The sequence below is a fragment of the Phymastichus coffea genome, unplaced genomic scaffold (assembly GCF_024137745.1).
Source record: "Phymastichus coffea isolate CEN01 unplaced genomic scaffold, Cenicafe_Pcof_1.1 PCOF00033, whole genome shotgun sequence".
In the NCBI taxonomy this organism is placed as follows: domain Eukaryota; kingdom Metazoa; phylum Arthropoda; class Insecta; order Hymenoptera; family Eulophidae; genus Phymastichus; species Phymastichus coffea.
The window spans coordinates 1,785,407-1,813,062 of NW_026706844.1; the positions used below are offsets into that span (position 1 = coordinate 1,785,407).

Here is a 27,656-nt window from a genome sequence, read left to right on the forward strand (position 1 = left end):
ACGCGCGCGTATGCACATATCTGGCGAGGGCCGGAATGAGAGGAATAGAAAACATTTGCTCGGTAAAGCGTACGGAAGTTCTACGTATCCAGCTTCAGAGAGCCTTTTTTTCCAAAGTAAACTATCGAAACTCCACATTGATGCGATTTGTGCGCATTCGTACGCAAGTGTACATACATATGTGACCGAGGCCTGAATACGTACTAAACTCTGGGTCGGGCAATTCTGGAAGAGATCCTTAAAAAGCTTCCTGCAGTTGACTTCAGAAAGTTTGATTTGAATAGACCTTATGTGAAGCGGGAGCGAACATTGTAAGGTCTGAAGTCAACTGCAGGAAGTTTTTTGAGGATGTCTTTCAGGATTGCTCAACCTTGTACTGAACGGACTTATCCCAATTGACTGAACGAGGTGTTTTCAAATTTAATGTTGATCACGCCAACATACTAAAACAAGTTTTTTTTCTATTTTGGAAAATGGCTAATTTTGGATGCGACGATCTATTTGACGCGTTTGAAGAAACTAATGATGATATTTTGCAAAACAGGTATATTATTTAATGTTTATTTGAACCGCAATATATTAAAAAATTATGACCTTACCATAACCTACAATTTCCATTTCATACCATTCGTATTTCTTTTATTTATTATTTATATTCATTAATATACCATAAATAAATGGATTTTAGTTTAACAAAAGGCTTTAAGCGAGAAAACGATGAAATTAGAGGAGAGACAGTTGTAAAGAAATTAAAAACTGAAGCTATTCTTGAAGACATTAAGTAAGTATTTGATTGAAATTATTTGTGTACTAAGTCATGTAATTGATTGTATTTCATACATTGTCAATTTTTTGTTTTAATATGAAAATTATTTACTGCATAGTTTGAATGAAATTGAATCTAGAATAAAAGTTCATTCTATTGATACATTGGGATCATGTACTCATGAAGTTGCAATACCTCCAGATCAAGATTATGTTCCCTTAGAGAATGTAACAACAAAACCAGCCAAAGAATATAAATTTGTACTTGATCCTTTTCAGAGGGAAGCTATTTTATGTATTGAAAATAATCAATCAGTTTTAGTATCAGCACACACATCAGCAGGCAAAACTGTAGTAGCAGAGTGAGCATATAATTTTAATTGTTTATCGAATAGTTTGAGTAATAATTTAATCTTAAATTTATTATAAAATTATGAATAATACCAAATATATCTTGATGTTAATAATTTTGTGCTAATAAAATTTATAGGTATGCCATTGCTTGCTCTTTGAGAGATAAACAAAGAGTCATATACACAACTCCTATCAAAGCTCTAAGTAATCAAAAATATAGAGAATTTTATGAGGAGTTTAAAGATGTTGGTTTAGTCACAGGTGATGTAACAATAAACCCAACTGCAAGTATCTTAATTATGACAACTGAAATTTTAAGAAATATGCTTTATAGGGGTTCAGAGGTCAGTTTAAAAAACCAATTAATCAATTATTTGCTTAAGGTTATTACTTTTTTTTATTTTATATTTTGCTTTGAAATTATATAGGTAATGCGGGAAGTAGGATGGGTAATATTTGATGAAATACACTACATGAGAGATAAAGAACGAGGTGTAGTTTGGGAAGAAACATTAATTTTGTTACCAGATAATGTGCATTATGTTTTTCTTTCTGCCACAATACCAAATGCTCGTGAGTTTGTAGAATGGGTTGCTCACTTACACCACCAACCTTGTCATGTTGTCTACACCGATTATAGACCAACTCCTTTACAGCACTACATATTTCCTGTTGGTGCAGATGGAATTCACTTGGTTCGTTATTTATCTTGAAAGAATGTGTAAAATCTTATAATTATCTAAATTTCTATTATAGGTAGTTAATGAATATGGTGAGTTTAAAGAAGATAATTTCAATAGAGCTATGACTTGTTTGCAAGGTGACAGTGCAAAAGGTGACACAAAAGGACGTAAAGGTGGAATGCATAAAACTAATGCTGGACATTCAAACATTTTCAAGATAGTAAAAATGATAATGGAAAGAAATTTTGCCCCAGTTATTATTTTCAGTTTCTCAAAAAAAGATTGCGAATTATATGCTATGCAACTTGCTAAATTAGACCTTAATACAGCAGAGGAAAAAAGATTAGTTGATGAAGTATTTAGCAATGCAATGGATGTTCTCAATGAAGATGATAGAAAGTTACCTCAAGTAGAAAATGTTCTGCCCTTATTAAGACGTGGAATTGGTATACATCATGGCGGGCTGCTTCCCATTTTAAAAGAAACAGTAGAAATTTTATTTGGAGAAGGCTTAATTAAAGCACTATTTGCAACCGAAACTTTTGCAATGGGTTTAAATATGCCTGCTAGAACAGTTTTGTTTACTGCACCGCGTAAATTTGATGGCAAAGATTTTCGATGGATTACTTCTGGTGAATACATACAGATGAGTGGGCGCGCCGGTAGACGAGGTCTGGATGAAAAGGGCATTGTTATTCTTATGATTGATGAACAAGTTAGTCCAATTGTTGGTAAAGAAATAGTACAAGGAAAAGCCGACCCTATAAATTCGGCATTTCATTTGACTTATAATATGGTATTAAATCTACTTAGAGTAGAAGAAATAAATCCTGAATATATGCTAGAAAGAAGCTTTTATCAATTTCAAAATCAAGCTGCCATTCCTGAACTTTTTAATAGTAAAATTTTCATTACAAGAAAATGTAATTCTAGAGTATTGTATATTAACTTTTATAACATTTTTTTTCAGGTGTCAAAGAGTTACAAATTCAATATGATGGTATTCAATTTGAAAATTTTAATTTAATGTCATCTTATCATGATATCAGAGAACAGTTGGATCGCCTAAGTATAGATTTCAGATCATATTTAACCAAACCAGAATACTTACTACCGTTTCTTCAGCCAGGCAGACTGGTCAAAGTATATTATCTCGTTTTTTTTTTAATAATCATTTCAGAATATAGTTAATTAATAAAGTAATTTGTAAAATAGGTTAAAAATGAACATTATGAATTTGATTGGGGTATTATTGTTAATTTCAAAAAGAAAAACCCTAAAAACCCTGAAAAAGAGAAGACAATTATTGTTATAGATATTTTGCTACATGTTTCTAAGGAATCGACTGAATCTATCCCAAAACCTTGTCCAGAAGGAGAGGAAGGCGAATCAGAAGTTGTGCCTGTACTGCACACTCTAATATCGCAAATAAGTTCTCTTCGCGTCTACTATCCAAAAGATTTAAGACCAACAGATAACAGAAAAAGTGTCTTGAAAACTATACAGGAGGTGAAGAAAAGATTTCCTGAAGGCCCACCTCTACTAAATCCAATTGAAGATATGAAAATAGTAGATTCTGAGTTCAAAGATATAATTAAAAGAATAGAAGTTTTAGAAGAACGTTTATTCGAACATCCAATGCACAAAGTAAGATTTTCAATATGTATTTTCTATGTAAAATTGTTTTCATTTTTGTCTAATTTTATTTATCTTTTAATCTTTTAAAAGATTGTTATACAAATTTGTTGAATATATAAATATGTACTAAAAAAAGATTGTATTTGAAGGATCCTAATTTAAGTCAATTGTATGAAACATTTTTGGAAAAAGAGAGTATTGGAAAAAAACTAGTAGATGCTAAGATGGAATTGAAAAGTGCAAAATCCGTTTTACAAATGGATGAACTAAAGTGCAGAAAACGAGTGTTACGACGATTGGCTTACTGTACAGCCGCAGACGTTATAGAATTAAAAGGCCGAGTAGCGTGTGAATTGAATGGAGCAGACGAGTTATTATTGACTGAAATGATTTTCAATGGACTTTTCAATTCTTTGACAGTTCCACAAATGACAGCATTAATCAGCTGTTTTGTGTGTGACGACAAATCAAGCGAGACTCCTAAAAGTATAGAAGAATTGAGCGGACCATTAAGGCAAATGCAAGATATAGCTAGAAGAATAGCAAAAGTATCTACAGAGGCAAACTTAGAATTAGATGAAGATTCATACGTAGAAAAATTTAAGCCATTTTTAATGGACGTTGTTTATGCGTGGTGTAAAGGTGCCACATTTTTACAAATATGCAAGATGACCGACATTTTTGAAGGTAAATATTTCGAATAAATTTTTTTTATCAAAAATATTTCTGAATACTTGTATTACTATACATTCAAATTTTTATACTCATTTAGGTTCTATCATTCGGTGTATGCGGCGATTAGAAGAAGTACTTCGACAACTGTTACAAGCAGCAAAAAATATAGGAAATACAGACCTTGAAAACAAATTTAGTGAAGCTATTAAATTATTAAAAAGAGATATTGTATTTGCAGCTTCTTTATATTTGTAATTATGATTATCATTTTTTTATAGCTTGTCGATTTACATAAGTGTGAAAATTTAATCTTTGGTTTTTAATTTAAAATAAAAAAATTTGAATATACAATTTCACATAATAAAATAATCGTAAAAAACAAGTTTGTTACAGCCTATTTTATTAGTCTGTCTTTAAAATTTGTATCATACAATTTTCATGCATGAAAATCTTTTATAAAAGAACTAAGTTTGTCACGTGATATTTTGTTTTGTATAATAGAAAAGCACATTATACAAACATAGATACTTAACAAATACACACAAAATTTTTCTGAACTACAAAGAAAAAATTATATTTAATAAATACACTTAAAAATCAGCACTTTCAGTTCGACAAATTTTAAATATTTATTTTATCGTTAATTCATCGTTCTTCCAAAATTACCGTTTCTTGTGAACAAAATTTCAAATCACTCAGTGTAAGAAAAGGATCAACATTTGTGAGCTGAAATGTAAACAATAATGTAAAATCTATTATTTATACTTGATCAAACAAAATAAAAATGTCATTTACTGTGATGATTTGTATAATTCAAGTTACTTACATCTCTTCTAGGCCAGCTTGATATGACCTTGTAATCTTCAGTAGGATATCCCTCTACAATTAAAAAGTTCAATAATGTCTGAAGTGAAGCATTAGTATTGAATCTACGCTCTAAAACATTTCCTGACGGGAGTCGAACTTTAATTTTTAAAACATCTTCAACATCTTGAGGAGGTTCAGGTGGTAAATTTGATTTTACTTCTAGTCTATGAGCTTCTTTACGAGCTTGTTCAGCTAACCTCTCATTCTCTGCTTGCTCTTTCCTTTCTTTTTCTATTTTTTCTAATAATTGCTTAGCTTCTTCTTTTGCTCTAAAAGAGTTATAATATAATAAAGTTTGCTATTGTGTACATTAGATATTTTAATAAGAAATTTTTTTTGATTGATTGTACACCAAAGCACAGTTAAAATATGAAATATCTAATATCTATTACACTACATAATTTGATTATGATTACCTATCAGCTGCTAAGCTTTCTTGATAAGCTTGATCTTGTTCTTCTTTAACTCGTTCTCTTGCTTGTCTTTCATCTTCAAACTCAATATCACTTTGTTTTTGTTCCTAATAAGAAATGTCTGTTGTTGCTTTCAAACATCTCAATTTAAATTTAAAAATTATAAATTATATGAATTTCCTTACTTGAAATACATCAACAGCTTCTATTAAATTAGTAAGCAACTCATTCACACCAACATTTCCATGAATAATTGTGAAAACATCCGTATTAGACCTGGACCTCATAATAATCATAAGAACAGGCATCGTATCAACTTCTATATTTCGTACAGTCATTGCAGCTGCAGACCCCAGTATTTGTTGAATAGAAGTAAGAAATCTAAGAAATAGATAAAAGTCAATAAAAAAGACTTATTTATATATTGTTAATGTTAATTATAATAAATATTTAATTACTTTTGTTTATTTGATTCATAGGTAAAGTCCCATCCCCATATCACAAAATTAGCTGATAAAAGCTGCAGAACTGTTTCAAAGTCCAATAATTGGGTACAAAAAACGTTTGCTAAAATACTGTTATCATGATGTAAGTATACTGCTAGTAACTTCCTCTAAACAGAGTTAAACAATAATGTAATAGATTAAGTGTTATACACGAAATGTAATTTCAATGTTTAATGATATATTACTTCTCTTGGGAGTTTAGAACATGATTCAGCAACTGCATCTTCAAATGTGCCGGTGAAAAATTGTGGATGAACAGGTCCATATCTTCTTTTGTACTCTTCCAAAAAATGAATGGTCCCAACAATTTCATCTTCAGTATTATCTGGAACTAATGAAATAAAAAATTAAACAAATTTAATTAAACTAATTTCGCTAGTTTAATTTGAACATGGTATTTACTAAGATGCTGTATTTTAGCAGATTGAACATGTTCTACAAAAATATCATCATCAACTTGAAAGGATTCTGGAGCATCCTCATAATCTTCACCATCCTCTTGATCGTCAATGGAACTGTCGGTATCCACCAAATCTATGATTTCCTGAAATCAATATAAATTTTAAAAAAATATTATATAATAATATTTCACAAAATTTTGTAGAAACATTACTTTTTTTATTTCTTTTGATGGTATTCTGTCAACTAAAAGATTGTGTTCTGGATAAGGTATACCACTTTGTGCTAGAGAAATTGAATCACTTTTTAGAGTCGATGGCCAACCTTTCCATAATTGGTTTCGAACAGGTACGTCATTTAGTGTGTATATATTACTTTTTACATCCAGAATAGTGAGAGAACCAGGAAAATTTAATTTATAGGTAACATTATTGATTTCATCTTTAATGTTCAAAACATAAGTACTGCTCAAACGGTCTGAGAGTTTAATGCTGAAACAATGTAATGATAAAAAATAAAGTCATTAGCAATCAGTAATGATAAACTCCATAGTTAGAAAAGTTTCTTACCCCTCTGATGAATGATCACCCGCATCAGCAGCAAGGGACATAAAAAGTTCATTTTTTTGAGACAAATCAAGTGATTTCAAGGTAATTGAATCAGTTTGTGGTTCATTTTTCCATCCATGTAAAAGTTGCTGGCAAGGTGGAACTTTTGTATGATTAAATATTGACAATTTTAGATCTCCTATAAAAATCGATATAAAGATAAATTATTATTTTGAAATTAGCCAAAAGATTAAGTGTTTTATTCCAATTTACCAATTGTATTTGTATCAGACATTTCAATTTTAACTGTTTTAGATTGATAATGTACATGGAATGTGAGTATTTTTGATTGCTCTTTTAATCGACTTGATCCAGGTAATGACTTACATAAAGTTTTAGAACTACTAGTACCAGGTAAAATCTCTACCTTAGGTGAATTCAAACTTTTATTTTGTAACGTAGAAATTGTGTTTGATGAATTTTTAGATACATGTTTGATTTCTTCAATCATTTCAATATCTCTATTTAATTCCGATGGCAATTGTTGTGTATTTTGTGGCATTACATTATTGATTGCAGCCTAAAAATAAAAACATTAAATGAAATTTCATGTTTTATTTGTTACAATAACAAAAAGATAGTTATAATGATTTTTACTAATAAATCCCAATTAGTTCCTTCCAAATGTAAAATAGCTTCTCCAACATCATCAATATCAGTACATGCCTGTGACATAAAAATAATTTTTAGTCTACGTTCATATAAATTAAAAAATACATCAAAAAATTGTTACACAAAGAAAGAAACCTCTTTGTTTTCACTGTAAACATGTTAGCATTTCCCAGTAAACAAACAAATTTAAAAACAGAAACGTTTGAATTTTATAAAATAAAACCAAATTGCAAGGTCTATAAAATATTACGTTTCTTCAAATCAAAATATATTGTGTTAATTGTTAATGTCGTTGAACTCCATACTCCATACAATAAAATTAAGCTCATAACATAACCTTTCTAGCATAGTAAGTTGCATAAAAAATTATTGATGTACGACATTGGATGAATTAATTTACCTGAAAATCTGCAAGAATAACATCACGATTTCCAGCCATAATAAAATAATGTAAATTTTCAATCTTAATGAAATTCAATTGAATTTTTCAATAGTGATTTTTCTGCATATACTCATGAATGAAACACTTAAATAAAACGCATAATAGGCACAATATCGATAGCGACAACAGTGTAAACCGTAAACTAGTCAATCAACTATAGAATCATATCACAACACAAACTACAAAGGAAAATTTTACATATATAGTGATGAGTATTGGTGCATTAGTGACACTCTGAGTATATGAAGATTGAACAATGAAGTAATCTGCGATTCTCGTTAGGCAGCAGCACGATCTATTTGTGGCATTGCAATTGCATCTCAGTATCTCACTCCCTCCCTTGGTTTGTCTGGTCGTCGCCTGGTGGCTGAGCTTCCCACAGGGTTGGGGATACTATCAAAAAGCTTCCAGCAGTTGACTTCAGACTTCACAATTTTCGCTTCCACTTTACGAAAATTGTTAGGTCTGAAGTCAACTGCTGGATGCTTTTTACAGAATCGCACCACTTTGGCTTCCCAGCCCCGCTGTCACAAGCGACTAGATCGGTGATAAGAATCCGATGAAGTTACAAAAAATTTTATTTTCATAAAGTTGTATTGTATCTATATCGTTTATATAACTATGATCAAGATTCATAGCCGGCATTTCAGGTCTTAAAAGTTAGCACCGAGCAATTGAAATATTTAATAAATCTATAAACTTATTACATAATTCGATGCGGCTTTTAATTGATCATATATCGTTTGTGCGTCGATTATGACAATGTTCTTTAAGCGAAAAACAGATAAAATTAATTATAGGTGCTAGCTCTAGCACTGAAAATAATTTTTTACAATACACCAATCGTTAGTGCGTCTCACGCATTATTGGCACCCAACATAAAATTATTAAAAAGTTTATTACTTAATTAATTAAAATAAAATAATACCCTTGCGTATTTAAAAAAGGTGATTATGACATTGTTTCGCGCATGCGCTTTGAGTGGAAAATTGTTACTCACAAGGAAAGGTTCCCAACCCGAACTCACCGATTTTGATGATTTTAATACATATTGTAGAACATAAAAAAATAAGAGACACGTATTTTTTTATCGGCTAATTTTCACTTTTAAGGGGTAAAAACCTCTTCTGAAGTTAACCCCGAAAAAGCGTTTTTTTTAATATCTCGGCTTAAAATTAATATTTTTCAGTGAAACAAATTGAAGGTTATTTCTTACAAAAGGAGCAAATATTTCATGGTGATTTGAAGAGTAAGGATAGCATCCTCTATTTTTAGGGGTTGAAAACATATATTTTTTGGCATAATATTATAATAAAAAAGTTTAAACCGACTAAAAAAAATTGGAAAAAATGTTTAAACATCCATAATAACAAAATTTAGTTGACATCTTTCGGCATTTTCATAAATATTAATTACTCCTAAGGTGGGTAAACCACCCCTAACATAAAATAACTGTAAATATGTAATTCAATACATAATATTTCGTAGAAAGTTTGTTTATAGAGGTTTTCGAAGTCGCTGATTACAAATCTGTTATCAGATTTTGAAAATTCAAAATGACGGAACCAATATGGCGGACAGAAATATCGAAAAAAATTTTATATAATAAAAAAGTTTTAAATGATTAAAAAAAATTGGAAAAAATTTGTAAACATCTATAATAAACAAATTAAGTTTTTCAGTTTTTACATAGATACTACCCGGGGGGGGGGGGGGGGTAAACCACCTTAACACAAAATAACTATAAGTATACTTGAATCCATAATATTTTGTAGAAGGTTTGTATATAGGGGTTTTCGAGATCGCTCTTTACAAATCTGATATCAGATTTTGAAAATTTAAAATGGCGAAACTAATGTGGTGGACGAAAATATCGAAAAAAAATTTTAAGTTTCATAAAAACTTGTTTACAAATGTGTGATCTTTGTAGCCTGTACATGTGAACTAAAGAGCTTTAAACCCTAAACCCCTAAACAACAAATAGGCTAGATACCTGTGCTTTTTAACCAAGTCACCTCAAATTCCAAAATTTGTAAACAAGAAAATTTTGTGTGTGATCTTTTTGAGAAATTAAAACTGTCTTTTTTTGGTTCCAAAGTAGATATATTGAAAAACTTTCATGAATTTTGGTGTTGAAAAATATTGTAAATTAAGGGAATTATAGCCATGTTAAGGAAACCTGTCTTTTTCAGAGTTGTTTTTTGGGGACCAAGATATTTTGAAAATCGTAAAAGCAATCGTCTTAAAATTTTGCTTCCTCCTAGAAGAAGCTTTGTAATAGTAAAATTTTCAGCTTCATAAAAAAAACTTCGTTTGAAGTTCAAAAAACGTGTTTTTAGAAAATTTCTGTATGGATGTGTGTGTGTGTGTGTGTGTGTGTGTATATATACGTATACCATTTTTGAACTGTCCATCAGATATCGATAAAATTTGGTATCCACTTTTGTTTTTCTATCCTGAATGCATGAAAAGAATCCATTTTGATTTTATCAACACGTTTTTGATTTATACTGAATTTTCGATTTTTGAAAAACGATTTTTCCATTCTACAAATGAAAAAAATTAAGATATTTAAATTGTACAAATTGTTTTTGAAAGAATACAAAATACTTATGTTTTCACTAAAAGAAAATTTACTTACAATTAGCTATAACCTGTAACGGGGTTAATACCGTCTTTTTATTTTAAGCGCGCGATCGCATACAAAAGCGCGCGTGATTACCTGAATGTTCAAACACGAAGACCGGAGAGCAGAAGGGAACGGGTGTCAGTCAACCAACTATCTACTAACGTGAAATAAATACGTCGAAAATACTGTTAATATCACATACGGGATTGTTTATTGCCTCTTAATACTACACTATATTCGGCCCGCGCGTTTATGTTTACAAGACGCGCGCGCGCGACAATAACATGCAGTGTCGGATCGCTCGCCACTCTTTGTTCGCCGAGTTATTACATGCACGCTTCTTACGGAGCACGAAAGATTAGTTATTAGCAATTATTTAACAATCGCGAAATGAAGCTGGCCAGCTTACCTTATTAACTCTCGCACGGGTAACAAGTGAGGTGATGGAGACTCGTACGGCACACGCTAGTCTTTCGGCAATGTTTATCTGCGGGTGGAGATATCTCTCGTTTACGGTTTCGCCCTCGATGGCGAAACTCTCCGCTCACGCACACTTGCACGCACACTTGCACGCACACTTTCCGGACGGAAGAAGGCACCGCTGCTGTACTTCAAAGTCGGCTCGTTTCGGCACTCGGGATAGCTCGGATGACACCAGTTATAATTCCTGCGCTGCTCTGCGATCGGGCACTAATCCTCGACTTTGCGACTAGACGTATCGGTAGTTAATCCTCCCTGACCTATAAACGGTTAATCCCATACGAACACGCCAGGACGAGGGCTCTATAAACGAGCATCGCTCGAGAGAGAATGAGGCGGACAGACTAAGGATTCTAGCAGATACGAATCGTGAAAGGGAGATAAAGGTGATCAAGAGAGGACCTCCTCATGCCAGTGTGTGCCTCCACTCTAAGAGGATACAGCGTTAACACCAGCTGGCACTGCTGGGCTGCCAATAGGATGGGGCCCGAACCCAGGTATAGCCAACTTGGGAGGCTGCCCCGCACATTGGTATAGCGAAAGTTAAAAATCTTACCTCTCGTAGTAGTGCCGATTGGCGATCGGATGGGTCCATGCTGCGGGAGGGGGGGGGGGCTAGGAACTTTTATGGTGGTGGTCATTCGCGGCTGCCATTGTATTCCGAGACCACTGGACTGTCGGGGCGCTCTGGTACTGGGGGGGTCGAGGACGGATCGCTGGTCTCCTATCACGATGAGTTTCATTCTAACCACTACACGATACATTATACACACAACGTAGAAAGAACCATGGATAACAAAAAAACTAATATAGCAGGCTCTACAGTGCCACCTGCGCGGAAAAACGAGGACTCCGAAAAGCAGTCTCAAGTGCAACCCAGCACGCCAACAACGTCGACCACCAACACTGTCATCGACATGAAAGACGTGGATAATGACAATGGACAGACGACAGAAAACCTCCAGCTTCTTCGCGCGCAGCTCAGGCGCATTGATGCCGCGCTCGAAAAGATGGAGGCACGGACGAAGATTCAGAGAAATATTAGTATGGACATAACGACTAGTATGGCTGTAATAAAGGAGGCGGTGGAGATTGCATGGAGTGAATGCGACCGCCTAAATCCCCTCCTGCAGTCCGTAAACGATAGGAGGACAGAAAGTCAGAAAAGAAAGGGGGAGGCCACCGGGGCCAGCCCTGAGCAAGCCGTGGCCTATCAAAAGGTTACGGATGAGTCGGGCTGCACCTCGGTAAACTCCACGAACAGGAAAAAGAGGAATTCTAAACAGAAGACTAATGACCAAACGACTGAGACGACTTCCCTCAAACAGAAGACGCAACAGGCTACCCCTGTGGTGGCACTGAGCGCGCGGACGGAGAGGCCACAAGCTTCGACATCCACAGCGGCGACGCCTACCCACAGGAACAAGCGGTCCGAACTGGACAAGAACCGGCCCAGGGCGGCTGGTCCTCGCCGGAAGGGGGGGACCAACGTTATACTGGTACGGCCAAACGACAGACGAACGTACGCGGATACTCTACGCCGACTAAAGACAGAGATCAATCCCGAGGGCTCTAAAGTGAGTATCTCGGGTTATCGAAAGACTAAGGACGGAGGACTCCTCATGCGCTTTCGCTGTGGCGCAGACGAAAGACGGAAGTTCCAGGAGAAACTTCAGGTTACTTTTGGAATTGAGGGTAATGTACGAGACATGACACATGGATAGACGCTAGAGATACTAGACCTTGACTGTGTTACAGACACGAACGATGTACAGAATGCACTGAAACGAGAGACAGGACAAGATGTGGACTTTAAGATCCACATTTTCGGACGTAATAAGTACGACGTTTGTATGGCGGTGTTCGAAGCAGATAGAGACACGGCCCACAAACTGCTCAAGAAGGGCAGAATCAAGATCGGCTGGGTCAACTGTCGGCTGAGAGAAAGACTGACGGTCCCGAGGTGATACCGGTGCCTCGGATATGGACATAGACGAACGGACTGCAAAGGACCTGACAGAGGACAGTGCTGTTGGAGGTGCGGCGCGACCGGCCATGTCGGGAGAGCCTGCCCCACGAAACGGCCGACGTGTTTCCTGTATTCCGAGGCGCGTGCAATGGAGAGAGCGCACGTCCCGGGAACGGGAGCGTGCGCGGTCTACCGGGCCGCACTAGAGGAGTGCCGGAATCAGACACGACAATGACAGGAATTACAAGGAAACCTGCGTAGGTGTCAGGACGCCCAGCTGCTTATATCACAGACAGCGAAGGAACGAAACGCAGACATACTGATACTGAGCGAGCAACTGTGGGACTTACGAGAACAGGACGGCTGGTTCTCGAATACCCTCGGTACGTCGGCCATATGGGTCAGAGGCAAACTGGCTAGGAGAATATAGGCGTCTGGCAGGGGGGAAGATTACGCGTGGGTGAGGGCGGATGCCGTCACCTACGTCAGCGTATATCTGACCCCAAACTACACGATGGCAGTGTTCGAGGAAAAAGTCGGTAAGCTGGAAAACGCCCTCATAGATCTCCCGGGTGACTTTGTCGTCGCGAGAGACATGATCGCGAGAGCGATCGAGTGGGGTATGACAACGACGGACAAACGAGGAAGGCTGCTTTTGGAGATGGCCGCAAGGCTTGATCTGGTAGTGGTCAACCAAGGGACGACAACGACCTATAGACGACCGGGCTTCGGATATTCAATACCCGATGTGACGATGACGTCAGACAGGATCTCGTCGCGGATAAGAGGATGGCGGGTGACCGAAGACTATACAGCCAGCGATCACCAACACATCGTCTTTGAGGTGACAGATCAACCGACGAACGTACGAAACGGACAAACTAGAGACAGGACTCCAACGTATTGGAACCTACGACGACAAGACAGAGAGCTGTTTGACAAACTGCTACAGGAGGCACCGTTACCCGCCGAGTCTGTCTCGGTAGAGCTTGGTCCGCGGGAGCGTGCCGAATGGATAACAGACAAGACAATGGAACTCATAACGGAACTGTGCAACGCCACGATGACTCGACGCAAGGGCCGAACGGATAAACGAGCAATGTACTGGTGGACGGACGAGATTGGCCTCCTCCGTAGGGAATGCATTGCCTGCCGCCGGAAGATGAATCGCGCGCGGAAAAGGAGCAGACCAGACGCGGACGAACTATCGACAGCGTACAAGACGGTACATAAGAGACTGACTACTAAAATAAAGGACAGTAAAAACCGATGCACTAGAGAGTTGTGTGAAGAAGTGGAGCGGGACCCTTGGGGACTTGTCTACAAGATTGTAACCAAGAAACTGGGGGCCATAGGCCCTTCTGAACCAAAAGACAAAGACACCATGAAAACAATAGTAGATGGACTTTTCCCAAGCCAACCAGAGACGGATAAAGTGACGAACGAATAAGAGACGACAGTGCCAGAGTTTATCGGGGTAGAGCTCACGAAAGCTGTGTCCACGATCAAGCCTGGTAAGGTACCTGGACCAGACGGTATTCCGGGAGAGATCCTCCGGCAGATCGCGGGCGCACGACCAGGATCCTCCTGGACAAATATAACGTGGTTTTACGGGCGGGCATCTTTCCCAGACGACGGAAGACGGCTAGACTGGTTCTCCTGCATAAAGGAAAGGGAGAGCCGAATAGTCCGTCTTCCTATAGGCCCCTGAGTCTCCTAGACACAGCGGATAAACTTTACGAAGCGTTATTGAAACAGAGACTGACGAACGCGGTAACTGCAAACGGAGGACTGGCATGCAATCAGCACGGATTCCGACGGGGCCGCTCAACTATAGGGGCGATTCGACATGTGACCGACGCCTTCCGGCGGACGAGGCGCGTGTGCTACGGAGGGAGGCCAATAGTACTTCTCGCGATTCTTGACGTCAGGAATGCCTTTAACTCCGCTTAGTGGGGGGGATATTCTGGAAGCCTTACAAACTTTCAGGGTTCCCGAATACCTGATGTGGGTGGTGAGGGAGTACCTATACGACAGATGGATTCGATACGAGACGACCGACGGAACAGTGACCAGACGAATCACAGCGGGAGTCGCCCAAGGTTTAATCCTTGGACCCGACTTCTGGAACATACTGTACGACGCACTACTAACAAGGAAACCCCCCCAACCCGACCTCACCGATTTCAATAATCTTTTGATATGTTATAGTTCATCAAAAAATAAGACATACGTATTTTTTTTATCGGCGGAAAAACACTTTGAGGGGGTGAAAACAACCCTCAAAGTTCACCCCCAAAAATAGATTTTCCAATGTATCTCAGCATCTAATTGATATTTTACGACCAAACAAATTTCATATCACTTCTCATGTGAAAAGCAAACTAGCACATGCAATTCCGACCACAAGGGATGCAACCCTTATTTTTTTTATTTAAAATACTATCTATTTCATGGCTATTATTATGAAAAAAATTAAAATAACGCGAAAAAAATTGGAAAAAATTTTACCCTACATAAAATACAAAAATAAAGTTAATCTAGTCAAGCTTTTTTTCAAACTACCCCCTTAAAGTTGAAAAACCACCCCTAAAAAATTGTTTTCAATACATTACAGGTGGTGTTGATAATTTAGTGTAAAATACGTTAAGCATCATTTATACTGTACAAACACATTTATCTCGTGCAGTTTCGACCACGAGGGTTGCAACCCCTAATTTATGTCATCGAAATTTTTACCTTCTCCATTCCTATTTTTGAAAAAAAGTTCATAATGAGCTTAAAAAATTGGAAAAATTATTATCGTGGATAGAATACGAAAAATATGTACCAATTCAAGATTATATCACCCAACAAGACCCAGAACTGGGACAACGTTTTTCCAAAGTATTTTGTTGCGCCGATTCCGAATCTGTCCGGAAAAATGATCCATCACCCAGTAGCAATTTCTAAAACTCCCCTTATATCCCAATGGCAATTTCCCGCACTAACCCGCACTATCAGAATGCTTACAACCCCCCCTAATAACCCCCTAAAAACCTCCAAAGAAAATGCCGTTAGCCCCCCACTAATAGCCCGAAGACATAGCTGAGCCCCCTTGCAACCTTATGGCAATGCTTGCAACCCACCGAATAACATAATGGCAACGTTATCAACCCTGCTAACTACTGGGGTTATTAGGGGGAGGGTCTTATTGGGGGGGGGGGGGAGTTATTAGGAGGTTAATGGGGGGTTGTAAGCAATGCCATTGGGGGATATTAGGAGGGTTATTAGGGGGAGGTTTATTACCATCGCCATTCGGTGATTAGGAGGGTTGATAGCATTGCCATTGTTTTTGTTGGTTGAGCTTTTCTCCTTTCTTGTGACAAAAATTGTAAACTGCCAAGTAATATATATTTAATTGATTTTTATATGCGTTACTATAATTCATTCAGTTACCAATTAAAAACAATAAAAAAAATTAGGACGGATTTATTGTTCATACTTCTTACAATAATGATATTCTTCATAGAAGTGCTCGAAACATAATGATTTTTTGCACCAACCGCAACGTATAATAGCCACATTTTTGCATCCTTCTATGTCACAATGTGTATTGCAGGAATCTCCAAAACTGTAAGCAACAGGATTGTCAAAATTTTCTGGTTTTTTAGTGAGGTAACCACTCTTGAACCAGGAATATTTAAAAAGATTAGTATATCTTGGTGAAGATAATTGATTGTGGACTAACGACTGAAGTTTAATGATGTTGTTTCTTTTATGTAAATCCAAATCATAATTCATCAAAATTACGGTATCTGAAAATTGGCGGACAAAGTTCTTCCATATGCGAAATCCAAAAACATCAAGTGGCTGAATTTTTCCCGTTGTGCCAGTCGGTATTTTTTTAAAATTTATAATTTTATCACGTGGAGTTACAGTTCCTATGGCACTGTCACAATGACCGCTCCAGGAGTCAAGCAACAGCATCGTATTGGAACCTACATTAGGGAAATATACTTTTTGCAGCCATATTTTAAAGAGATCTAAAATCAAAAATCTTATTTGTAAAATCATTTATAATGACATTAGTTGTAACTAGATGGGATTATGTATACCTGTAGTCAACTTTCCAGATTTAGATGCTTCTACGTAAACATTTTCGGGTCTAAATAAAGTGGTTTCAACAATGGGTCCAAACTCACCGCTAGATTCCTTCAAAACTAAAAAGAGTGGTGACAGTAATTCTCCTGCGGCTGATATGAGTGGCTGTATAGTATAACTGTGGGTTATTGAAGAAACTGACTGTACTAAACACTGTACCTGCTTTTCTCCTTCAACCGCTAGCGTTCTTCCGGAGTGCATTTCCAGTTGGAATCCGCTCTAATCAGAATTAAACACATTATGAATTCCAATTATTCTTATGCCTGCTTTAACATCAGCAATAAAAGTATTTGCTTTAATCGTTAGTTCTGAATTACTTTCTAGTGTTTTCTTGGTTATAAACTTATTTATTTTCCGGGATACTATTCTATGAGCTTTCTTGAATTTACAAAGCCAGTTATCCGAAGCTTTGAATCTTACATCTTCTGATCCTATAATCTTTTGAGCTTGCAATGACCATCGACGTATGTCACGATCATGAATGATGTAACCAGCGTCTACTGCTGCTTTAAAATTATCAAAAGTGTACTGACAAATTCTTGCAATTTTTTCTCTATAAGTACCACCTTTGTTGACTGTATGAGCCCAACGTTTCAACTGACTCACAGATGAAACTTTCTTAAATTTTTGACGTACACTTTCAACACTTAAATTTTTTTTTTTGCCACTTCTCCAGTATTCTACAGCTCTTTGCTTATATTCAAAACTGACATTTTCATTGTCTTTGGTACAATGGTCGGTGGGTGCTTCGAAATCGTCAGGAAAATGGTGTTGAACTTCATCTTCTACTATTTTTGCAGCATGATCTTTGTAATCTTCTTGAAAATCTAATGTATCTTCAACGATCATATCTACTTCATTGAAATCATTCACGGAATCTATTAAAATGCTTTTAATTCTTTCCGACAATTGAATCTCTTTATAATTTGTCTCACTTTCAGGTATTTGTAGAGTTTGAAAGTAAGCTAATAATAAATTTAAAACGTTCAGAGCGTTAATTTTCATTTTTTAATCTGAAATAAAAAAAAATATATATATATATATCTTATATATCTTCTATTATATTAAACAGAAGGCGCGAAATTCTCCGTGCGTCCGTCCATCCATCCGTCCCCTTTTTTTCCTTATTTTTCCTCTGTATAGGTCTCTCCTGATATCGCTGGGGAATAAGAAATAAACTGAATAACAAATAAACAAATTAGGATAAAAACAAATAAATAAACAAATTGATAAGTAAACAATAATGATAAACAAACTTATAGAAAACATTCATGAAAAAAATTAATTAATAAATTCAAAAGTAAACATATTAATTAATAAACAATAATAATAAACAAATCAATAAGTAAACAATAATTATAAACATCATTAATTAATAAATCCTCATAATCAGTGTAATTTCAATTTTTTTAATAACAAATATTAAAAAGCCGTAAAATTATTTGCATATAAAAAATAATTTTATAGTTATACTTACGTAGCAGGTACTACGAAATACGAATTAACGAAATAGTATCTCATTATTATTTGTACTTATAATCTTATATTCTTATTACTATTTGTTATGCTGTTAGTTCAATAGTCGATACAATACGTCCAACAACAAGAAAGTTGTGTTGGCTACTGATGAAGAATTACTTACTCATATTTATCAATCATGAAAATAACAGACAATCGTCAGAGACGCTGATAGTAGGACGTAAATAAAATTCTGATAATACTATCATTCATATACCAAAATTTTTGCGCATCCGAGAAACTATACTTATCTTCTAGGTATACTTATAATATTATATTATTCTTGACTTGTTTTTTTATATAATAAAAGTTATTTATTTTTTGATAAAATTAATAAACGATAGAACGTAAAAAATTTAAAAGAGAGCAACAAAATAGCTATGGAATCATAGCTTATTTGATTTAGAAGAGATTGCAACGATATGTCAGAAGCTTTTTTTAGGATAGTTTTTCAACATTGAGGGTGGTTTTGAAAATAAGTTTGAACAGGTAAATTTTTTATTCTTATTCTATCCACGGTAATATTTTTTCCAATTGATTTAAGCTCATTATGAACTTTTTTTCAAATATAGGAATGGAGAAGGTAAAAATTTCGATGACATAAATTAGGGGTTGCAACCCTCGTGGTCGAAACTGCACGAGATAAATGTGTTTGTACATTATAAGTGATGAGCAACGTATTTTACAGTAAATTATCAACAGGACCTGTAATGTATTGGAAACAATTTTTTGGGGGTGGTTTTTCGAAATTAGGGGTGGTTTTAAAAATGAGAAGTAAATTTTTTTTTCTTATTCTATCGATGGTAATATTTTTTCTAATTTTTTTAAGCTCATTATGAACTTTTCTTAAAAAATAGGTACACAGAAGGTAAAAATTTCGATGACAGAAATTAGGGGTTGCAACCCTTGTGGTCGAAACTGCACGAGATAGTTGTGTTTGTACAGTATAAATGATGCTTAACGTATTTTACACTAAATTATCAACACCACCTGTAATGTATTGAAAACAATTTTTTAGGGGTGGTTTTTCAACTTTAAGGGGGTAGTTTGAAAAAAAGCTTGACTAGATTAACTTTATTTTTGTATTTTATGTAGGGTAATATTTTTTCCAATTTTTTTCGGGTTATTTTAATTTTTTTCATAAAAATAGCCATGAAATAGATAGTATTTTAAATAAAAAAAATAAGGGTTGCATTCCTTGTGGTCGAAATTGCATGTGCTAGTTTGCTTTTCACATGAGAAGTGATATGAAATTTTTTTGGTCGTAAAATATCAATTAGATGCTGAGATACATTGGAAAATCTATTTTTGGGGGTGAACTTTGAGGGTTGTTTTCACCCCCTCAAAGTGTTTTTCCGCCGATAAAAAAAAATACGTATGTCTTATTTTTTGATGAACTATAACATATCAAAAGATTATTGAAATCGGTGAGATCGGGTTGGGGGGGTTTCCTTGTAAGACTACCGATGCTACCGGGGGTGGAGCTGGTTGCCTACGCCGATGATGTGGCTGTGGTGATAATAGCCCGTACCCCGGAGCTGACGCAAATGCTACTGAACCGCGCGATGTTACGAATCAATCGATGGATGACTGGACGCGGACTTAGCCTTGCCCTGGCCAAGACAGAACTCATCCTTCTGACGGGAAGCAGGATTAATACCCTGATTCCCATGACAGTCGGAGAGGTACCGGTGCAGACTAGTGGGGCGGTCAAGTATCTGGGGGTGACCCTAGATATGAAGATGACTTTCTGGCCGCACATACAATAGACAGCGAGGAAGGCGGCAGAGAGGACTTCCGCTCTCAGTCGTCTTATGGCAAACACATTTGGACTGAGACAATGGAAGAGACGACTACTGATGACAACGACCCACTCGATCATGCTCTACGGGGCGGGGGTGTCGGCCGACGCGTTGGGGGTCAAGAAATACTGCAAAAGACTGACAAACGTACAAAGACAGGGAGCACTGAGGATTGCCTGCGCCTACAGGACGGTCTCGGCTGAGGTTGTTCTGGTGGTGGCGGGGGTTATCCCGATAAACCTGCTCGCTAGAGAACGGAAACGCGTATACGAACGAAATAGCGACTTGACCAGAACGGAAGCTGCCCAGGATGAAAGAACTAGGACGATGACGGACTGGAACGAACGATGGAGGACGAGCACGAACGGAGCACGGACGAGACGACTCATCAACGACCTGAGGCCATGGACGGAGAGGCAATTTGGGGAAGTGAATTTTTTCCTGACCCAGTTCCTTACTGGCCACGGGTACTTCAGGAAATATCTGTTTGACAGAGACAAAGTTAACAGCGCCGACTATAAATACTGCGGATACGAATGTGGCGACGCAGAGCATACATTTTTCGAATGCTCTCACTGGAACGACGAAAGGCAAAGACTGGAGACGACACTTGGAAGCATCACGCCCAACAACATCGTGGCAAAGATGCTGCAAGACAAAGACTACTGGATGGTAACGGCGACGTACGTCGAGACTATCCTACGAGGGAAAAAGGCGGACAATTGCCTGGAAGTCGAGTGTTAGATGAGAAAATGCGAGAGTAAATGGTATGAACAAATGGATGAATGTGAATAGATGGACGTAACGAAACGATACAGGACCCGTTGACAATGAGAGGACTTGACGCGGTTATCCAGCGGGAAGTAATGCTTACGCGGTTCCCCACTGGAGAATGGTTTAGGTGGACTTTACTACTCTTTCCTGGACGGTTTCTATGACGCGGACATCCTGATTCTGAGTGAACCATACAGGAGAAGGACAACCCAGACATACATTACAAACGAGACAGAGACCACTACTATCTGGGTAGGGGGCGGCACTCAATCTAGAGTCTCCAATCGCGGTGTCGGGGCCGACTACGTCTGGGTCACAGTTGGCGCTGTCACTTATCTCAGCGTCTACCTGATACCTAACTGCACCGCGATGGAGTTCGAAAGGAAGGTGGCACTCCTAGAAGACGGGATCAGGGATCTGCCCGGGGATCATCGTTGCGGGGGATTTTAACACGAGGGCGACCGAGTGGGGAATGAACGAAACGAATCGACGCGGACGACTACTGCTGGAAATGGCCGCAAGGCTTGATCTAGCAGTGGTAAATACGGGACATACGCCGACGTATAGACGGCCAGGTGTTGGTGACTCTATCCCCGACGTCACGATGACATCGGACAGAATTCTGCCACGGCTAAGAGGATGGCGGGTAATCGAAGACTACACAGCCAGCGATCACCAATACATCGTCTTTGAAGTGGTGGGTCGGACGAGAACGAGACGAACGAGAACCCATCAACCCCCGCGGTGGAACCTACGTAAACTCGACGGACGAAAATTTTCGAAAGAGCTAATGGCTGCACCGGTTCCAGGGGAGAGAATTCCCCCAGAACTGACGGGCCGGCAAAGAGCGGAAAGACTGACAGACGAGACAGCCAAATTAATAGACAGCTTGTGCAGAGGCACAATGCCGAAACGTCGACAGATACAACAAAGACAACCACAATATTGGTGGACAAACGAAATAGCCGAGTTACGCAGGATATGCCTGACAAATCGGCGACGAATGACAAGGGCAGGGGGCGGACCCGAAAGGGAAAACCTCCAAGCCATATACAAAACAGCACGGAAGACGCTGACGAAAGCAATACGAGACAGCAAGACGCGATGCTGGAGGAAGCTCTGCGAGGAGGTGAACGAGGATCCCTGGGGAACCGACTACAGGATTGTGACCGGGAAACTAGGGGCCCGCGTCTCACCGGAACTTAAAGATGCTGAAACAGCAGGACGGATTGTTGACGGATTGTTTCCGACGTATCCAATTAGGACAAACGTGATGGATGACGTGGACGCACAAATGCCCCCCGCTTTTGCCGCTGAGGAGCTCATCAGAGCAGCGAATGCGATGAAGACAGGTAAGGCACCGGGACCGGACGGAGTACCATCCGAGATCCTCCGGCTTGTGGCTCGTCTACGGCCGGAGATACTCCTCGACCTGTACAACGCGTGTTTGTCGACAGGAACTTTCAGCAACCGGTGGAAGGTGGCAAGGCTCGTTCTTATCCCAAAAGGTAGGGACGATCCTGGCACGCCTTCGGCTTACCGACCGTTGAGTTTACTTGACACGACTGGTAAACTCTTTGAACAACTACTGAGACCGAGACTGATGGATGCGATACAGACCGGAGGAGGTTTATCAGATTTGCAGTTCGGTTTTAAGAAGGGTCGATCGACGATTGGAGCGATCCAAAAGGTGGTCGATTCTTTCCTGGAACTAGACAGACACTCCCACGCTGCGCGACCTATAGTGTTGCTAGTGACGCTCGATATTAGGAATGCTTTTAATTCGGCCAGGTGGAAGGATATCTTGGAGGCGCTGAAAAGCAACTTCGGGATCCAGCTATACCTGCTTTGGATTGTGGAGGATTACCTAACAAACAGACGGATAACGTACGAGACGATCGAAGGACAAGTAACGAGACAGGTCACCGGTGGGGTGGCACAGGGGTCGATACTGGGACCTGACTTCTGGAATGGCTTATACGATAGCTTGCTTCGGCTTGGGATGCCGCTCGGAGTGACCCTCGTCGCCTACGCTGATGACGTGGCGGCGGTGGTTACGGAGAGGTCCCCCGATCTGGCGCAGCTGGCGTTGAACCAGACCATGAGACGAGTCGGACGATGGATGACAGACCACGGACTACAACTCGCAACGGAAAAAACGGAACTGATGTTTCTCACGAGAAGACGCATACAGACGATACTGCACATGAGGGTTGGGACATGCGAGATAGAGACCAAGAGAGAAGTCAAGTACCTTGGGGTAACCCTCGATACGAAGATGACCTTATGGCCTCATATACAGAAAACAACCCGGAAAGCGGCAGAGAGGATAGCATCCTTGAGTCGCTTGATGGCAAATACGACGGGACCGAGATTGGGAAAACGACGACTGTTAATGGCGACAACTCACTCGATCCTTCTATACGGCGCGGAAATATGGGCAGATTCCCTGAAGACAAAAAAATACTGTAAGACGATGATGATGGTACAGAGACAGGGCGCACTGCGAATCGCTTGCTCCTACCGAACAGTCTCTGCGCAGGCTGTTTTAGTGGTGGCTGGTGTAATACCCGTGGATCTTTTGGCCTTTGAACGCAAAAGGATCTACGGGAGCAGCGCGGATATAGGACGAAAGAGCGCGGCAATCGCTGAGCGCGACAGGACAATTGACATTTGGCAAGGCCGATGGACGAGGTGGTAACTGGACGAGACGATTGATACGGGACTTGAGGCTGTGGCTCGTAAGGAAATTTGGTGATGTAAATTTCTACGTCACCCAGCTCTTGACGGGCCACGGGTACTTCCGACGGTACCTCTACAATGTGAACAGACTACGAACACCCAATTGTAAGTACTGTGGATACGAACGAGACGACGCGGAACACACGTTTTTCGCGTGTGACCGCTGGACAAAACTCAGACAGGAACTGGAAGAAACGGTCGGCAGCATCACCCCCGATAACATCGTGGCTCTCATGCTGCATGAACCCGAATGGTGGCGCTTAGTCGCTACCTATACGGAAACTACACTGAGACGTAAGAACGCGGACGGCTGCCTGACAGATGACTGAGCAGACGAAGTGACGCGACGTAACGAGATACGGAGGAACAACACGAACGAACGAACACAGACAGAACCTCCAGTCAGAAATAATATCAATATAGTCCCTGGCTGGGGGGAAGGACACCAAGGAGATGGCGGTTTAGTGGGTAGGCCTATTTTTTTTTTTTTTTTTCGGGGAGTCCCACAGTCAGAAAGACTAAGGGGAATCCGCAAAAAGGATTCCGCAACTCCTTGTAAAAAAAAAAAAAAATAATAATAATAATAATAAAGGTGGGTGCTCTATTGTGTGGATCACACCCACAACAGATAAACGCTAACTTCCGACGTCCACGTTGCGCCCGTTGGAAACGTCAATATCGCGTCGATGCTCTCTGCAACAATAATAGAGATAATAATAGAGACGGTTAACGGAAGCACTGGTTACAGCCACCAATAGTGGTAGGCAGTAAGACTGTACACAATCACTCATCAGACAAAACCTACACATCTGATTGACTGTCCGAAAATTCTCTGGGCGTATGAATGAAGGAGTATTGCCTACGAATGAGATGGAATCCTATAAACGGATATTTTTTCCAAGCGGGTTATAAATGAGGGGGCTCTATAAACGGGCATCTCCCGAATGAATGTGAAACCAGAGGAATGATGGATTAGTCGATCAGACACAAAGCAGAACGTTACCAGACGGTGACGAGAATAATCACGAGAGAGTTTACCCTAAATTGTGTGTGTGCCGACTCTGGAGGGTACAATCGTAAAACCAGTCTCGCACTCCTGGGTCGCCAGTAGTTGGAGGGGGTCGGACTCAGCCAGCATGGGAGGCTCGCCCTACACAATGGTAAAACACCTAATAAGCGCCAAATTTCGCTCTCTGTAGTAATGCCGATTGGCGATCGGAAGGGCCCTTGCTGTAGAGGGGGGGGGGGGGACTGTTGAGGCCACCGGACTCTAGGCACGCTCGATCAGGAGGTCTACTCAGGAAAGATTGCAGGACCCACTATACCTGGTAATTAGTTCTAACCACTAACACATAAAACACATAGTAGAATGAAGAAGATGAAAATGAGATGAAAGTTAAAGAAAATTTTGTAGATACTAGAGTGCCACCTGCGTCCATCGACTCAGGAGAGTCGCTGGAGCTGCCCGGCTCCCCCGTTACACCAGTAAGAAATCTGGCTGGTGGACGGGTAATTGCGACAGGAAAAAGGACAGGGCCGACGTCGCCAGAATCCTGGGACACTGTGGAGAGTAAGATGCGAGAGCAACTGCTTACCATACACAGCGTCCTAGGACAAATGACGGAGAAAACGAACGTCCAAAGAAACGTGAGTCGCGTGATTACGAACGGTATGGCTGAGATATATGAGGCTGTAGAAGTTTGTATGTATGAACTGAAGCGAATGCGACAGATCAGACAAAAGACGAACGTAACGGAAAGACGAACGAATGTAATGGAAGAAACTCCAGGTCATAAAAGGCGACGGCTAAAACAGATCTCAAGCCCAGACCAGGTAGATGACGAAAGACGGAGAACGCTCCTAGACATTGCTGCCACACAGAAAACGTCGGGGGTGAATGCCGGAAACCGACAGACACCTGACGAGGGGGACACCACGCATACCAACAGACTCCTTCAGAGAATGTTGAGATGAGAGTGGAGGTGTCAGAGGACTGGGCCACCGTCGTAAAAAAGAAAAAGAAAAGGAACGAGAAAAAGACAGACAACGAGACGGTACAAAAGACGACAGACGGACATACAAGCCGAGGATCGGAGTGTCCCAACCTGAAAACCAGACGCGGAACCATTCTGATCAAGCCGACGGAAGGACAACTGTACGACGATGTCTTGCGGACTATCAAACACAAGGTGGACCTTAAGACAGAGAAGGTTGACGTTCGAACGAGTAGAAAAACCAAGGACGGTGCTGTATTGATGCGGCTGGAAAAGTCGCAAGGACAGGACTTCCAAAGGACACTTCAGAAAGTATTAGGACAAACTGCGACAGTGAAAGACTTAACTTCCAGGATGACGCTGGAGTTCGCTGACTTGGACTGCGTCACGACGGTACAGATCATTGCGAACACGATAAATCGCGAATTAAATACGAACTCGGAACGGAAAGTGCATCTCTTTGCGCCAAACGTCTATGGGAATGTGCGAGCCGTTTGCGAGTTCGACACGACGCAAGCAACGAGACTGATAGGCAAAGAACACATCAAAATAAGATGGATGAATTGTCGAGTTCGACTCCGCATTCATCCTCAAAGATGCTTCAACTGCCTCGGGTACGGACATACGCGGAGAGAATGTAAAGGGCTGGACAGAAAGAACTGCTGCATGAAATGCGGACAGACAGGTCACTTGGGCAAGGAGTGTAGCAAACACTACTTCCTCTGTAAGGGGATTGAAGGACAGAACCTGGCCCACATGCCTGGATAAGGCGGGTGCGCCGTATACAGAGCAGCACTGATAGAACTGAAGACGAAACAGAAAAAATGACCCTGACGATACTACAATGCAATGTGAACAGGAGTAGCGTAGCACACATGCCCCTCCCTCAAATTGCGACAGACACGAACGCAGACATGCTTGTTATAAGCGAACAATACAAGAACAGACCTGAGCCATCGTGGTTCGCTAGAAAATCGAACACAACGGTGGTGTGGGTACGCGGAAACGAAGCGATGCGAGTCTCGGTAAGCGGATCTGGGGCGGACTATGTTTGGGTGAGGGTGAGCACTGTCGTTATCGTCAGTCTATACCTGTCACCGAACTATTCCGCGTTGGAGTATGCCAACAGACTCGCAGATATCGAAGACGCCATGAGGGATATACCCGGAAATATGATCGTGGCGGGCGATTTTAACGCGCGAGCGATGGAGTGGGGTATGCCCACGACAAACTAGAGATAACCGCGAGGCTGGAACTAGGAATGGTGAACGAGGGAAAGCCGACGACATTTAGACGACCGGGATGTGTGTGTGTGGGGGGGGGGGGGGGGTCAATCTATACCAGACGTGACCTTGGCCACAGACAGACTATTGACACGAATAAGAGGATGGAAAGTGATCGAGGAATATACAGCCAGTGATCACCAATACATCATCTTTGAAATGACAGACGAAAATACGACTAGACGAAGAGGTAACGTGTTCTCCCCTCTACGATGGAACACGAAACACCTGGACAGAAAATAGCAATATAGCAGAAAATAGCAGAAATAGACAGACTATAGCAAAACGCAGAGCCTTTTACGGAAATTACTCGAAGTGGTACGGACCGTGACTCGGCGGAGAAGTTAGCTGAAGAGGCGG

The 27,656-nt window shown here is 39.7% G+C and overlaps 2 protein-coding genes across 2 annotated transcripts; one reads left to right on the forward strand and one right to left on the reverse strand.

The window, feature by feature from the left end:
* Positions 1-387: 387 nt before the first annotated feature.
* LOC131663298 (exosome RNA helicase MTR4) lies at positions 388-4,406 on the forward strand. Its single transcript, XM_058933634.1, has 10 exons — positions 388-544; positions 689-781; positions 885-1,127; positions 1,256-1,463; positions 1,548-1,814; positions 1,876-2,701; positions 2,773-2,945; positions 3,018-3,449; positions 3,590-4,127; positions 4,213-4,406. The coding sequence occupies exons 1-10, from the start codon at positions 474-476 to the stop codon at positions 4,368-4,370; spliced, it is 3,009 nt and encodes a 1,002-aa protein (XP_058789617.1). The 5' UTR covers positions 388-473; the 3' UTR covers positions 4,371-4,406.
* Positions 4,407-4,704: 298 nt separating this feature from the next.
* LOC131663299 (FAS-associated factor 1) lies at positions 4,705-8,188 on the reverse strand. The gene is made up of 12 exons (XM_058933636.1): positions 7,921-8,188; positions 7,506-7,574; positions 7,122-7,428; positions 6,870-7,047; positions 6,515-6,791; positions 6,304-6,445; positions 6,087-6,232; positions 5,854-6,008; positions 5,581-5,776; positions 5,399-5,502; positions 4,942-5,251; positions 4,705-4,841 (listed from the first exon to the last, which is right to left on the reverse strand). The coding sequence occupies exons 1-12, from the start codon at positions 7,957-7,959 to the stop codon at positions 4,761-4,763; spliced, it is 2,004 nt and encodes a 667-aa protein (XP_058789619.1). The 5' UTR covers positions 7,960-8,188; the 3' UTR covers positions 4,705-4,760.
* Between the last annotated feature and the right edge of the window lie 19,468 nt (positions 8,189-27,656).